At 42.8% G+C, this 13,619-nt stretch overlaps 1 protein-coding gene and 1 pseudogene across 1 annotated transcript; one reads left to right on the forward strand and one right to left on the reverse strand.

Annotated features, from left to right (window-relative positions):
• Positions 1-276: 276 nt before the first annotated feature.
• LOC148135718 (uncharacterized) lies at positions 277-10,757 on the reverse strand. Its single transcript, XM_087984316.1, has 2 exons — positions 10,580-10,757; positions 277-1,178 (listed from the first exon to the last, which is right to left on the reverse strand). The coding sequence occupies exons 1-2, from the start codon at positions 10,755-10,757 to the stop codon at positions 277-279; spliced, it is 1,080 nt and encodes a 359-aa protein (XP_087840442.1).
• LOC148135719 (uncharacterized) lies at positions 2,783-9,956 on the forward strand (annotated as a pseudogene).
• Positions 10,758-13,619: the final 2,862 nt, after the last annotated feature.

Consider the following 13,619-nt stretch of genomic DNA (forward strand, 5'->3'; position numbering starts at 1 on the left):
TGCAGACTATGCAAACTGCACACACATGCAGACACACAGACACAGACACACACAAACACACGCACACACACAAACCGAAGCATTAGTACAACAGAACCAATTGGAATGCAGAAAATACGTTGCAATCTGTCAGGTTGGAGTCGCAAACATCACAGATCGGAGGCACTGGATACAAAATCCAGTTACACAAATGTGTATAAGTCTGACACAAAGAGTGAACATTGCATCGAAACAGATGCAGAATTAATTGTTGTTGGTGTAATTTTGCATTAAGTCTCAACCTTTAATCCATTTTAAAAGTGAAGTCAAGGGATAGTTCACCATGATCTTCAATTGCTGTCTGAAGTGAGGATGTGTGATGACATAAATTGCAGTGTTTGTGCAGCAACTGAGCATCTGGAGCATGTAGCCCAGTTCCATTACGCAAAGGGGGAGAACTAGAAATTGATATCCCAAACTTACCATTCTCCAATTTATGGAAAATACCATTGATACTGACCATAACAGTAGAATATTGCCTGAGATAAGAAACAATAAAATGATGGAATTCCTTCGACCCTTCAGCTCTTGGCCTCTGGCGCTCTTCCTGTTGTTTTGATGGTGTAATCTCTTGCGGCCTTTGCTGGTCACTACAATGTGTCTCACCGTTATAAAATTGAAAAGCAGAATAAGAATAAAGGCAACTCCCGGGGTTAGTATGTAATGAAAGAACTCAATTGCTCCCCACGCCAGAGAAAACTTGACTTCTCTTTTAATGAAACAAAACCATGGTCTGTTCCTGGGATAATACTGTCCTTCGAACATAAAATACCAGAAAATATTCTTCAAACCACTCAATCCAATCATCATTCCCAGAACCACAGCCGTTGTTTTTACATTGCAATATTTAATTTTCAGCATTGGGCAACAAATGGCCACAAAACGATCAAAGGTGAAAGCGACGGTGAACCAGACAGAACAGTCAATGATTGCATAAAGCAGGGCAGCGTGGATATTACACACAGGAATGCCTTCTAAGAAATGATGCTCGTCCATATAGACAAATGGTATGTGTCGCAATATGAGGTCAACAATAATAACCAGGAGATCTGCTATTGCCATGGCCATCAGGTAGCGAGTGACACAATTGGAGAGACCACACTTTTTCCGGGACAAAATCACAACTGTTACTACGTTAGCTGTGAGGAAAGCAAACAATGAAGTTATGATTTTTGCTTGGAATAATATCAGTTTTCTTGAGCATTATCTAAGATGTTAAATATCACGCTGTAGTCATTACTGTAGCGACAGATTATGCCAATGCTTAGATTACTTGTTGTTTCCAACTATTGCCTTTCCATAAATTGAGCATTGAATGGAAATGTATCATGATATAATCGTTGCTGTTTACTGAAATGTTTCTTATTGATTCAATTAAATTTTTGCCGTAACATAAATCAAGAAACTCAACTTGATTTAGGGAACGCTGTACTGTGAATTTGTATTTTAAAAGTATAATCAAAGCATCCCTCCACATGTGGACCAGGTGATTTATCCCAAACAGGTCCACACCAACCCTTCGAACATCACCCCACATTGACCCATTGCCCATCACCCTAAAATTACATTTCCTTAGACTAATGCATGTAAGCATATCTCTGAACACGAAGAAACGTTTAGCATGGCCAATTCATCGAAACAATACAGAGAGACACAGAGACATAGAGATGTACTGCAATGAATCAAGCCCTTCAGTTCGAATGGTCCATCCCTAACTAATCTGGTCCGATTTGCCAGCACTTGGCCAATATCTCTCGAAAGCCGTCCTATCATGTACCCACCCCGATGCCATTTAATTATTGCAATTCTACCAGCGTCCACCATTTCTGTTGGCAGATTATTTCATACATGGAGCACACTGCATGAAAAAGTTGTTCCTTCGGTCCCTTTTATATCTCTCTGCTCTCAAACTAAATCTATGCCCTCTAGTTCTGGACTCGCCCAACCCAGGGAAAATAACATGTTTATTTACCTTACCCATGCCCCTCATGATTCTATAAATATGTATAAGGCCATTTATACAATGACGTTATAAAATGAGCCTCCGAAGGTCCAGGAGAAACAGCCCTAGCCTATACAGCTCCTCCCTATACCTCAAATCATGCAACTCTTGAAACATGCTTGTAAATCTTTTCTGAACCTTTTCACGTTTCACAACATACTTCCAAAAGGAAGGAGACCACAGTTGTACACAACGTTCCAAACGTGGCCTAACCAACGCCATGGACAGTCGCAACATGACCCCAAATTGTGCACTCAATACTCTTGACTAATAAATTAATACATACCAAATGCCTTCTTCACTCTCTGATCTCGCTGCGACTCTACTTTCAAGGAGGTATGAACATTCAAACCAACTCTTTGTTCATTAACATTCCCTCGGACCTTATAATTAAGTAGGCAAAAGTGATGACTGCAGATACCTGAGATTAAAGTCAAGATTAAAGTAATACTGGAAAAGCACAGGCGGGCAGGTAGCATCCGAGGAGCAGGAAAATTGACGTTATGGGCAGGAACCCGTAATCAGGAATGAGGCTGGAAACCTCGGGGGTGGAGAGATAAACGGGAGGGCGATGGGCTGGGCAGGAGGTAGTTGACAGTGCAATAGGTCGATTGAGGAAGGGGTAAAAGTCGTAGAGGAGCGTGGACCTCCGAGATGGGAAGGACGTTTGACAGATGGGACAGGTCATGACTATGGTTCTGAGCTAGAAGTTTGGAACTGGGGTAGGTGGAGAGAGGGGAAATGATTGATGACCAGGGTTTGAAGGGTTCTGAGGTGGAAGATGAGGGAGTGGCGGTGGTGGAGGTTCAGACCTGCATGTCCTCAGAAGAGCAAGAGGGAAAGTTGAAATGTTCGACCACGGGGCGGTGGGTTTGATTGATACGGATGTCCTGGAGATGTGCCCTGATGCAATCTGCGAGAGGGCATCCAGTCTCTCCAATGGAAAAAGAGACTGCATCGGGTGCAATGGGTGCCGTAAATGACATTAGTGGACGTGCAGGTGCAAGTTCGATGAATGTGGAAGGCTTGTTTGGGGCTTTGGATGGAGGTGAGGGGTGGGAATGTGTTGGCGCAGGTTTTGCAACTCCTGTGGTGGCAGGGAAAGATGCCAGGAGGGGAGGGTGGCTTGTTGTGGGGCGTGGACCTGAACAGGTAGTCATGGCAGAAACGGTCTTTGCAGAAAGCGGATCGTGGTGGGGAGTGAAATATATTCCTGGTCGTTGGATCCATTTGTAGGTGGCGGAAATGTAAGCAGATGATGCGATTTATGCAGCGGTTGGTAGCATGGAAGGTGAGGACCGGGGGTTCTAATTTGTTGCAGTTGGAGTGGTAGGGTGCGGGACCTGGATGAGATGCATTGGAGGGCATCTTCAACCATGTGGGAGTGAAATTCCAGTCTTTAAAGGGGGAGGCCATCTGGTGTGTTCTCTGGCGGAACTGGTTCTCCTTGGACCAGATACAGTGGAGATGGTGGAATTGCGAATTACTGGAGACCATTTTTACAGGAGATAGGGTGGGAGGAGGTGTAATCCAAGTAGCTGTGGGAGTCAATGGGTTTGTAAAAAAATCTCAGTGTTGAATCGGTCGTCATTGATTGAGATGAAGAGGTCGAGTACGGGAGGAAAGTGCCAGAAATGATTCGTTTAAACTTCATGGCGGGGTGGAATGTGTTAGTGAAATTGATGAACTGATCAACCCCCTCGTGGGAGCATGAGGTGGTGCTGATGCAGTCATCAATGAAGCTGAAGAGTATAGTTCCTACACTGATCTGTTCTTCCAAAATGCAGAACCTGAAATTTTTAAAAATTAAAGTCCATCTGCCACTCCTCAGCCCATTGGCTCATCTGATTAAGACCCTATTTTAACCTGAGGTAACCTCCTTTGCAGTTCACTACACCTCCAATTTTAGTGTCATCTGCACATTTACTAGTAATGCCTCCTATGTTCACATCCAAATCATGTATATAAATGTGGAAAAGTAGTGGACCCAGCACCGAACCCTGAGACACTCCACTGGCCACAGACTTTCTTTCTGAAAAGCAACTCTCTACAACCACACTCTGCTTTCTACCTTCGAACCAATTCTGTATCCAAATCGCTATTTCCCGATGTATTCTACGCTATGTAACCTTGATAACCAGTCCCCCATGTGGAGCCATGTCGAAAGCCTTACATCAAATTAGATCATGTCCACATCTCTACCATAATCAATCCTTTTTGTTACTCGTTCAAAAAAAAACTCCGTCAAGTTCGTCAGAGATGATTTCCTTTGCACAGTCATATTGATGATCCCTAGTCAGTCCTTTTCCAAATACGTGTCAGTCCTGATTCACGGGATTCCTTCCAAAATCCTGCCCACTACCGACGTCAGGCTCACCGGTCTATAGTTTCATGGCATGTACTTACCATCTTTCTTAGGTTGTGGTACCACTTTAGCCAACCTCACCTGTGATTATCAATAACGCAACCATCTCAGTATGGGGATCAGTGAGCACTTCCCTAGCTCCCAACAGAGTTAAAGTGTACACATGATCGCATCCTTGGGATGTATCAACCTTCATGCGCTTCATGACATCCAACACCTCTTCCTTTAAATATGACCATTTCGCAAGATGTCACCATCTGTTTGCCCAAATGCTATATCTTTCATGTCCTTCTTCACAGTAAGCATTGAGGCAAAACATTCGTCGAGTAGACTCCCTCCCCAGCCATTTCGGCAGCTCCACAGAAAGGCTGCCTTGCTGAATTTTCAGGGGCTCGATTCTATCCAAAGTTACACTTTCATTCTTAATGTGTTTGTACAAAACCCTTTGAATTATTTTAACTGTATTTAGCAAAGCTATTTCAGGTCCCCTATTGCCCTCCTGATTTCTCTCTTATGTACACTCCTATTGCAGTTTTCAATGTGTGAAGAAATCAAAGCTTTCGGATGGAAGCCTTGCAGCCAAAGACATTAGTCACTAACGCCGCGTAGGGAGTCGCCCGAGTCTGGAATCGAACCCCCGGCCAAAGGGCTGTGAGAAAGCAGTGCGTAGCGCTGAGCCAACTTGCTCCACGGGAATTTGCGTCCCAAATTTGATCATGCACTCATGTGTCTTATCAATCTGGGACTGGCAGAGTTTGATTTAATTTGATAACGATCGAACATTCTTCGATTGATGTGGATTATATCCAGGACAAAGTGGTTCACAAAACTGATTCCCAGCGTTTGGAATTTGCACTGCAGCAACTCTCCAAGGCTCAATGGCTTATAGCGGCTCAAAATTCATGCACTTCTGTGTTATAAGTTCCATTTTTAGGCGAAACATGACCTTCAGTGTTCAAGCCAGTGTCTCAGAATTCATACGCTTGACTTTGCAATTTATACTAGGATTATCGGGGAAACCACGGCAGAGATTGACGTGTCTTTAATCTTTATGTCTTCGTTGTCTACAGGAATAGTTTCAAAAGACTGAAGGATAGCAAATGTTGTTACCTTGTTCAAGAAGGCGAAAAGAGGCAACCCTGGTAATTATAGACTTGTGAGCCTTAATGCAGTTGTGGGTTAAGTGTTGGAAAACGTTATAAGAGAGAGGATTTATAATCATCAAGAAAGGAATAAGTTGATTAGGGATAGTCAACACGATTTTGTGAAGGGTCGGTTGAGTGTTGCTAACCTTATTGAGTTCTTTGAGAAAGTGACTAAATATATGGATCCGGGCAAAGTGGTTTTTGTTGTGCATATGAATTTCAGTAAGGCATTTGGGAAAGTTGTCCATGGTAGGCTACTGCACAAAATACAAAGCCATGGGATTGAGGGTGATTTAGAAGTTTTGAACAAAAATTGGCTAGCTGAAAGAAGATAGAGGGTGGTCTTTGACGGGAAATGATCATCCTGGAGCTTGGTTACTAGTTGTATAATGCAAGGATCTGTTGTCAGTCCACTGCTGCTTTTTTGATAGATGATCTGGTTGAAGACATAGAGGATGGGTTACCAAATTTGCGGATAGCAATAAGTACAGTTTGAGATCATGCCAGTGGATGTTGTGGATTGCAGCGGGACATAGATAGGCTGCAGAGCTGGGCTGAGAGGTGGCAAATGGAGCTTAATGTGGAAGAGTTTGAGGTGATTCACATCGGTAGAAGTAACAGGAATGCAGAATACTGCGATAATGGAAAGATTCTTGGTAGTGTTGATGAGCAGACAGATCTCAGTGTCCAAGTACATAGATCCCTGAACGTTGCCAACCAGGTGAATAGCATTGTTAAGAAGACATACTGTGTTTTGGATGTTATTAGTAAAGAGATTGAGTTTCGTAACTATGAGGTCATGTTGCAGCTATAACAAAAACGCTGGTGCAGCCACACTTCGAGCATTGCATACTGATCTGGTCACTGCATTATAGGAAGGCTGTGGCAGCATTGGAAAGGGGAAGAGGAAATTGAGTAGGATGTTGCCTGGTATGGAAGGAAGGTCATCTGAGGAAAGGCAGAGGGACTTGAGGGTGTTTCCATTCGAGAAAAGAAAGTTGAGACGTGACTTAATTGAGACATGTAAGATAATCAGAGGATTAGATAGGGTGGACAGTGAGAGCCTTATTCCCCGGATGTTGATGACTAACATGAGGCACGTAGCATTAAATTGAGGTGTGATGGATATTGGACAGATGTCAGAGATAGTTTCTTTACCTATAAAATGGAAGGGCTGTGGAAAGAACTGCCTGCAGCAGTAGTGGACTCGCCAACTTTAAGAACATGTAAATAGCTATTGTATAGACATATGGACAAAAATGGAATAGAGTTATTTAGAAGAGCTTTAGATCGGTTTCACAGGTCGGCACATCATCGAGGGCCGAATGACTTGTACTGAGCTGTAATGTTCTAAGTTTTATGTTCTATGTTCTATTGTTAAGATCTGGAGGACTAATCACAACAGAATGGAAATATTAACTATGTTGTGGTTTTGTTCGCCGAGCTGGGAATTTGTATTGCAGACGTTTCGTCCCCTGTCTAGGTTACATCCTCCGTGCTTGGGAGCCTCCTGTGAAGCGCTTCTGTGATCTTTCCTATGGCATTGGTAGTGGTTTGAATCTGTCGCTTCCGGTTGTCAGTTCCAGCTGTCCGCTGCAGTGGCCGGTATATTGGGTCTCGGTCGATGTGCTTATTGATTGAATCTGTGGATGAGTGCCATGCCTCTAGGAATTCCTTGGCTGTTCTCTGTTTTGCTTGTCCTATAATAGTGTTGTCCCAGTCGAACTCATGTTGCTTGTCATCTGCGTGTTTGGCTACTAAGGATAGCTGTTCGTGTCGTTTCATGGCTAGTTGGTGTTCATGGATGCGGATCGTTCAGCTGTCTTCCTGTTTGCCCGATGGAGTGGGATTTTGTACACTACATTGGTTTTGCTCATGCTCGGTATTGGGTCCTTCGTTCTGGTGAGTTGTTGTCTGAGAGTGGCTGTTGGTTTGTGTGCTGTTATGAGTCCTAGTGGTCGCAGTAGTATGGCTGTCAGTTCGGAAATGTTCTTGATGTATGGTAATGTGGCTAGCCCTTTGGGTTGCGGCATGTCCTCGTTCCGTTGTCTTTCCCTTAGGCATCTGTTAATCAAATTGCTGGGGTATCCGTTTTTGGCGAATACATTTTATAGGTGTTCTTCTTCCTCTTTTTGCAGTTCTGGTGTGCTGCAGTCTGTTGTGGCCCTATTGAACAGTGTTTTGATGCAACTTCTTTTGTGTGTTGGAGTGGTTGCTTTCGTAGTTCAGGACTTGGTCTGTGAGTGTGGCTTTCCTGTATACCTTTGTGGTGAATTCTCCATTCGGTGTTCTCTGTACCATCACGTCTAGGAATGGGAGTTGGTTGTCCTATTCTGCCTCTCTAGTGAATAGGATTCCTGTGAGTGTGGCATTGATGATCTGGTGTGTGTTCTCTATTTTTGTGTTTTTAATGTTACAAAGGTGTCATCCACATATCTGACCCAGAGTTTGGTTTGAATTTGAGGTAAGACTGTTTGTTCTAATCTTTGCATTACCGCTTCTGCTAGGAAGACAGCACACTTCCTAGCAGCACTAGAATGCACACTCAGGAACAATGGACTGACAGAAGAGACACAACAAGCAGTGAGACAAAGTATTGTACCTCTGATAACAAGAAAAAGACAAACACATAACCTCAACACCAAGGAGAGGGAAGCACTAAAATCACTATGAAACGATAAGAACATACTCATACTGCCAGGAGACAAAGGTGGAATGACGGTCATCCTGGACAAAACAGACTACATCCAAAAAGCTCAACAACTACCTGCAGATACCAACACCTACCAAAAGAGTGAGTTTGAACCCACGCCACAGCTCACCAATCGGATAAACAACACACTGAGGAACCTACAAAAAAAACGGACAGATAGCCAGGTTTGTCCTACAAAGAATGAAACCTGATAGCAACAACACTCCCAGATTCTATGGACTACCAAAGTGCACAAACCAGACATCCCACTCAGAAACATAGTATCACTACCAGGGACATCATCACACAAACTGGCTAAAGAACTACAACAGAAACTGAAACACCTGATCAGCGGATCCAGACACTCTATACAGTCAACACAGGAATACTTGGACATCACCAGAAAAATACACATAGACAAGGAAAAAAGCATGGTCTCATTCGATGTAACGACACTGTTACCTCTATCGACAAAACCCTAGCCAGAGAAACAATAGCCAACCTGCTGGACATACAGAACAGACAACAGGACATTGAACCTATCAACAAAGACGGCATACTCAAACTACTGGACCCATGCCTCACAACACACTTCACATTCAACAACCAAATATATGAACAAATCAACGGCACACCCAGGGGCTCGCCCATCTCTGGAGTCATAGCAGAAGCGGTAATGCAAAGATTAGAAGAAACAGTCTTACTGCAAATTCAACCCAAACTCTGGGTCAGATATGTGGTGACACCTTTGTAATCATTAAGAACACAGAAATAAAGAACACACACCGGATCATCAACGCCACACTCACAGGAATCCAATTCACTAGAGAGGAAGAAAAGGACAACCAACTCCCATTCCTAGACGTGATGGTACAGAGAACACCGAACGGAGAATTCACCACCAAGGTATACAGGAAAGCCACAATCACAGACCAAGTCCTGAACTACGCAAGCAACCATCCCAACACACACAAAAGAAGTTGCATCAAGACACTGTTCAAAAGGGCCACAACAGACTGCAGCACACCAGAACTACAAAAAGAGGAAGAAGAACACCGATACAATGTATTCGGCAAAAACGGATACCCCAGCAATTTCATCAAGAGATGCCTAAGGGAAAGACAACGGAACGAGGACATGCCGCAACCCAAAGGACTAGCCACACTACCATACATCAAGAACATTTCCGAACTGACAGCCAGATTACTGCGACCACTCGGACTCATAACAGCACACAAACCAACAGCCACTCTCAGACAACAACTCACCAGAACGAAGGACCCAATACCCAGCATGAGCAAAACCAATGCAGTGTACAACATCCCATGCAAGGACGGCACAAAACACTACATAGGACAAACAGGAAGACAGCTAACACTCCGCATCCATGAACACCAACTAGCCACGAAACGACATGAACAGCTATCCTTAGTAGCCACACACGCAGATGACGAGCAATATGAGTTCGACTGGGACAACACTGCTTTTATAGGACAAGCCAAACAGAGAACAGCCAGGGAATTCCTAGAGGTATGGCACTCATCCACAGATTCAATCAATAAGCACATCGACCTGGACTCAATATACCGACCACTGCAGCGGACAGCTGGAACTGACAACTGGAAGCGGCAGATTCAAACCACTACAAATGCCAGAGGAAAGATCACGGAAGCGCTTCACAGGAGGCTCCCAAGCACGGAGGATGTCACCTAGACAGGGGACGAAACGTCTGCAATACAAATTCCCAACTCGGAGAACAGAACCACAACTACGAGCACCCGAGCTACAAATTTTCTCGCAAATATTAACTATGGTTTTTGCTCAAAGTGTCGTCCGAGTTGCTTGGCTGCTCTAATGGTTTCTGCTTGTTCTTGAAAAGAATGAAATGCGACCTCAGAACATGTGGTCATGGCTGAGCGATAAGGCGTGACATGCCAGATATGTGAGCCAATGCATTTTGGAAATGGATAAAATCTAAGACATATTTTCCCCATGTAATTACGCGATTGAACTAATTGTTAAGCAATGATGTTTGCAGTGAAAACAAAGATTATAGATTCACTCGATGAAATACATCAACCATATTGATATGAAGCCAGTTGATCTAAGAATACTAAGTCAGTGAGTACTCAATAAGACTCTCAGAGAGCGAGAATTACAGATGAAACCGTCGGTCATAGAGGTAGACTAGAAACAGCATAAGTAAGACAGTAAATTTCAAGCACTGTCAAACTCTTATCAAAGGTTTGCAGAATGAACAACAGGCAAGAAATGAAACTACAGCAATAGGGGTTGCAGAGTAAGTATCGCATTTTATTGAAATATCCAGGACTTACCAGGGACTGCAACAATAGCGAGAATCGGATAATAAATGAATTGGATAATCCGAAGTACCATCCGAATGTCTTGTTTTACTGGATTCCGATGATTGGTGGAAAAATAACTCAACATTTCAAAGAAACCCCTCCCCATTGTTACACCATTCCAATCTGTTGCTCTCACAATTTGAACCATTGCCGTTACATTCCATTCTGTTGTAACATTCCAATCTATTTTTGTACCATTCCAAACGATTGGTCTGAATTTCCAATGCATTGTCGTACTTTTCAATGTATTGTTTTTGGATTCGAATCCAATGTTCTATCAGTCCAATCTATGGTCAGATTCCAGTATATTGTTTCATCATTCTAATGCATTAGTCTCCAATAGCAAAATAGATCTCCCTTATTTTCTCTCTTTCTCTCTGGCCTCTCCCTCTGCCTCTCTGCCTCTGTCCGTCTGTCTCTGTGTGTGTGTCTCTCTCTCTTTGTGCTGAGGATGTTGCTCCAACGGACATTATGAGATAACACATCGATTGATGTCCCTTACTAATATATGTAGTGCACATTGCTGCGACACAATTAGGATCCACTGGGACTGGCATTGGAAATAGTTACTGAACGAAAGCGTTCAATTAAGTCCTTTCAAATCAACTCCCGCTGTGCCAGAATAGAATGATGTGTTTACCCAAGTGACATAGGAGCTTGTCTGTGGAAAGAGTGATGTGATTAAAGAATGCACTGACTGTAAAACTGGAATAGGGCGACAACTTGAGCATTAGAAGTGTTGAGCGCGCTTTTAGAAAGTGAATGAATATGCCATTTAAACGGAGGCCAGCGTGCAAATTGAAAACCAAAGCTTTAGGTGCCTGAAGAAACATGAGGCGTGGCACAGTGGACGAGCTGATGAAAAAAAAAGTGTAGAGCAGTTGTTCACACAACAAAGAGAGGAGTAGTGTATTTAGTCACATTATGCTATCGGTGACATCGGAATTCCTCCGCTGTTCCTTCACATGGTCGCTTAGTACATACCTACATGACTTGACATCGTTACTAACTGTGAAAATCTCTGACTTGATGATGGAGCCGCCACAATATTCTGGGGCAGCGAATTTCAAAGATTCATTATCCTCTGCATCAAAACATTCCTTGTCATCTCATGCCGATATTGTTTCCCTTGATCCTGAAATGTTTCTTGAGTGCAAGCCCACACAAGTGGCTACACATTAACCTTGCACTTTCTGTCTCTTTAAAACCATTGAATTTTCTTGGATGTTCTGAATTTTTTCTAATTCCAAATATTCCCGCTTCCCCATCTTCAGGCAAGGGAACCAGAACTGCATATAATACTCCAGTTGCAGTCTCAGCACAATTCACTTCAATTAAGACGTCTTTGCTTATTTACTCCAATCCTGCCATGTTATAAGCCAACATGATGTCAACCTTCTGAACTGTTTGCTTTATGTGCAAGTTCACGTGCGATAAGACCACCGACTGTTTTGAACATAAACAGTTGATTGTTTGATTTCTCTTGATGTTTTGACTGGCAATGTCACATCCCAAAATAAGAGCTTACATGATGGATAATATGCAAACTAAAATGCTTGCTGATGCTGTAAATCAGAAAGAAAAAGACAAATTGCTGGAGAACAGTTGTCAGCAAGGGTCTCTCGAGCCGACATGTTAACTGATTTGTCTCCAAATTATAGGTTTCTTTTTTGTGCTTGGTTGCTTAACACAATGGTTATTCAATAAAAAGAAAATCCACATGAGCTGCAGCATTTCCTCAAATGCAGGACAGAAGGTTCTGATATAAAATGTAAAAACAGAAAAAATGTACCTTATTATAGAAGTAGCATAAGACCATAAGAAATACGAACACCCCAACCACCAACAAACACAGTATACCATAAATACTGATTCCTCTACTTCCCAAAATCTATTTAAGACTTGAAGATACACAACAACACAACCGCTCCAGCTCTCTGAAACAAGGAGTTCCAAACCCTCACAACTTTCTAAGAGAAGAAATTCCTCCAGATCTCAGTCTTCACCTGAAAGCCCTTTATTCTGAGGTATTGCCCTCTAGCTCTGGACTTTCGCATGAGTGTAGATGCCCTCTCAGCAGCCCACCCAGTCCCTCATGTTGCCGCTTTCTGATGTCTTTCTCCGTTTGCAAAGTACTGTTCAGCTGTTGACCCTTACAAACTGAACAGTTTCACATTTTCTCACCGTGGACTTCCATTTCAACGTGTCCCTGTCGATTTAGTCCGGGAAAGAGCCTGGAGTTAGCAAATTGGTAGGTAGTTCAATCCAGTATGGTTGAACAGTGGTGACGATTCCATTTACAATGCAGTGTCACCGACGAAAATTGTCCATTTTTGACGATTAGACTCAGCAGAATATTCTATGCAATGCAAAACAACGTTAGGGAAGAAATTGGATCATTTCTGATCCCAGATTCGAACATTAAGTTTTTTCAGGTATGCAGGAGTCCTGAAATTGTTAGAAAATATAAAATAAAATAACTCTGGCTCTTCGACACATTAGGATATAGACTAGGCACTAGACTACCTGATCTTACCCAACCAGGCATACCATTTGTTGAGTAAAACCATCAGATCTGCATCCATTATTGTCACTTTGAAAATGTTACTTTGTCTTTAAATTTGTCTTGAAGAGAGGTAGAGGCACCGGGGAGTCGAGTGTGTTTAATACCTTACCAATGGAAAGGAAGTGATCAGTTTTCCCAGTTCAGATTTTTTTTTCTCTGCTTTGTATTAGCTGCAGCAGTCACAAAATTCTGGAGTCCATAAAAGTTTCCAAGTTTCGGCAGATGATTCCTGGCTGACTTTTCCCTCTGAAATATCTTGGAATGCTGTTCCCCTCTGCCGGTAGCACAATTTGCATTTTTGCCAAGGGCGTGTTTATGGACTGAGTCTGGAATGGCTCCTGAGTTAATTTGCTCTATCGATTTTGTTAAGTTTTTCAATTGTTAATATTTTTTAAGATCTGTTTTCTTTTGTTCGTGTTTCAAGTGTCGTGTTTCAATAAATTC

Source organism: Chiloscyllium plagiosum, unplaced genomic scaffold (assembly GCF_037043375.1).
Source record: "Chiloscyllium plagiosum isolate Xiang-an unplaced genomic scaffold, Cpla_swu_hap1 HiC_scaffold_48, whole genome shotgun sequence".
NCBI lineage: Eukaryota > Metazoa > Chordata > Chondrichthyes > Orectolobiformes > Hemiscylliidae > Chiloscyllium > Chiloscyllium plagiosum.